The 2,851-nt window shown below is 43.9% G+C and overlaps 1 protein-coding gene across 1 annotated transcript in view; it reads left to right on the top strand.

Moving 5' to 3' along the window:
• DNAH5 (dynein, axonemal, heavy chain 5) overlaps positions 1-2,851 on the top strand; it is a 332,324-nt gene that overhangs the window by 121,327 nt on the left and 208,146 nt on the right. Inside the window, exons 23-24 of the mRNA XM_010858794.1 lie at positions 401-602; positions 1,651-1,886. Coding sequence (XP_010857096.1) covers positions 401-602; positions 1,651-1,886 — 438 coding nt within the window. The remainder of the gene's footprint in view (positions 1-400; positions 603-1,650; positions 1,887-2,851) is intronic.

Below are 2,851 nucleotides of genomic sequence, written 5' to 3'. Positions count from 1 at the left end.
GTCCCATGGACTGCAAGGAGATCCAACCAGTCCATTCTGAAGGAGATCAGTCCTGGGTGTTCTTTGGAAGGAATGATGCTAAAGCTGAAACTCCAATACTTTGGCCACCTCATGCGAGGAGTTGACTCATTGGAAAAGACTCTGATGCTGGGAGGGATTGGGGGCAGGAGGAGAAGGGGACAACAGAGGATGAGATGGCTGGATGGCATCACTGACTCGATGGGTCTGAGTGAACTCCGGGAGTTGGTGATGGACAGGGAGGCCTGGCGTGCTGCAATTCATGGGGTTGCAAAGAGTTGGACACAACTGAGCGACTGAACTGAACTGAACTGAACTGAACTGATTGTGATATTGTTTTTTATTCTTCCTTTTCTACACAAATCTGTCATTTATATTCTAGGAAGTTATTACATCCATGGAATGCTTCAAATGCTATGATCACATTTGGCAAAAGGAGAAAGAAGAAACTATTATGACATTTATTATAAAAAACCCCTCACTTTCTGAATTTGAATCCCAGATTCTCTACTTCCAAAAACTAGAGCAAGAAATTAATGCTGAGCCTGAGTATATCTGTGTGGGTGCCATTGCCCTGTATACAGGTTGGTTCATGTCATGAAAATTCAACAGTATTTTTCTGTCTCTTTACCTAGATTAGCATTCCAGAGAGTTCTAGCTTTCTTAAAGATTGACTTTCCTTTTATGGGCCTCAAGCTGCCAAAACCAATTTGTAGATTTTGTTTTTAATCTCTTCTGCATAATTATTTGGAGAAGGCAATGGCACCCCACTCCAGTACTCTTGCCTGGAAAATCCCATGGATGGAGGAGCCTGGTAGGCTCCAGTTCATGGGGTCGCTCAGAGTCGTGCATGACTGAGTGACTTCACTTTCACTTTTCACTTTCATGCATTGGAGAAGGAAATGGCAACCCACTCCAGTATTCTTGCCTGGAGAATCCCAGGGACAGAGGAGCCTAGTGGGCTGCCGTCTATGGGGTCGCACAGAGTTGGACACGACTGAAGCAACTTAGCAGCAGCAGCAGCGTAATTATTTATTCTGGACTGTTTTGGGACACTTTGATGCTAAACGTTGAAAATAAAGTCTAATTAAGAGAAGGGAGGAGTCTCTCATGTTTGGAATTAAAATGTACTGTTTTTAATAAATAACAATAGCAAACATTTGAGGCTTACCTCCAACAGTTTTCTTAGGTACTTTTTTGGGGCATTTTGAAATGTGTTTTCAATTATTGCAAAACAGGCTTTATACAATCAATGAATATACAATAATGTGTTGTTGTTTAGTTGCTAAGTCATGTTCAACTCTTTTTTGTAGCCTACCAGGCTCCTCAGTCCATTGGATTTCCCAGGCAAGAATATCTAGTGGGTTGCCATTTCCTTCTCCAGGGTATCATCCTGACTAAGGGATTTGAACCCACATCTACTGCATTAGTAGGTGGATTCTTTACGACTGAACAGCCAGGGAAGCCCTATTATAATAATTAGGAAAGACTAATTTTTTTTTTCAAGTTTGGTTTTTCATGTGTTAAAGGGCTCTTGGCTGCAAAATATTTACTATTTGTGAACAGTTGCATTGGGTCTCCTCATTCTTGTTCACGGTTTTCAAACTGAACATGGACATTTGGGTTTTACAGCCGATCTGAAGTTCACCTTGACTGCTGAGACGAAGGCCTGGATGGTTGTCATCGGCCGTCACTGTAACCAAAAATACAGATGTGAAATGGAAAACATTTTTACACTTGTTGAAGAATTCAATAAGAAACTGAATCGCCCCATTAAAGACTTAGATGATATTCGAATTGCCATGGCAGCACTGAAGGAAATTAGGGAGCAGCAAATCGCCATTGACTTTCAAGTGGGACCCGTCGAGGTAACTGATAATCACTTATTTATGTGTCAGTAGGAATATCTCCAGATGTTGATCGCTATTAGAGGAAGTATTGACCAGGTCTGGACTGGAGTTACAAATGGATGCTAAACCCATGAACGATGATTCCAGTAATGATGATATCTGACCTTATAGGGTGCCTCATATGGGTTAGATCTCATCCTTTGCTTGGCATCTGAGGTCCCTAAGAGCAGAGCCTGAGATGAGGGTTTCTGCATGAATGATTTATTGGCAAGTGCTCATGAGAGAAACAGAGTGAAAGAAACAGGGAAGGACCAGGTTGGGTGTGGAAGGAAGCCATGCGGGGGTGTGATCTTAGCTGTAGACTATCAGCCTGACCCCGGAGGCTGTTCTGGAGCATGAAGTGTACCACTCAGTTGACCCCATCTTGAGGCAAGGGGGACTGTCTGTACTCCCCCAAAGAGTTGATCATTGACCATAATCTCCCCATGAGGAGGCTGCTATCAGTTCAGTTAAGTCACTCAGTCATATCTGACTCTTTGCGACCCCATGAATCGCAGCATGCCAGGCCTCCCTGTCCATCACCAACTCCCGGAGTTCACTCAGACTCACATCCATCAAGTCAGTGATGCCATCCAGCCATCTCATCCTCTGTCGTCCCCTTCTCCTCCTGCCCCCAATCTTTCCCAGCATCAGAGTCTTTTCCAATGAGTCAACTCTTCGCATGAGATGGCCAAAGTACTGGAGTTTCAGCTTCAGGATCAGTCCTTCCAGTGAACACCCAGGACTGATCTCCTTTAGGATGGACTGTTGGATCTCCTTGCAGTCCAAGGGACTCTCAAGAGTCTTCTCCAACACCACAGTTCAAAAGCATCAACTCTTCAGCGCTCAGCCTTCTTCACAGTCCAACTCTCACATCCATACATGACCACTGGAAAAACCATAGCCTTGACTAGACTGACCTTTGTTGGCAAAGTAATGTCTCT

This window comes from Bison bison, unplaced genomic scaffold (genome assembly GCF_000754665.1).
Source record: "Bison bison bison isolate TAMUID 2011002044 unplaced genomic scaffold, Bison_UMD1.0 scf7180017864440, whole genome shotgun sequence".
NCBI lineage: Eukaryota > Metazoa > Chordata > Mammalia > Artiodactyla > Bovidae > Bison > Bison bison.
Note: the sequence above shows the minus strand (reverse complement) of the source record. Positions and strands in the feature narration are given on the sequence as shown.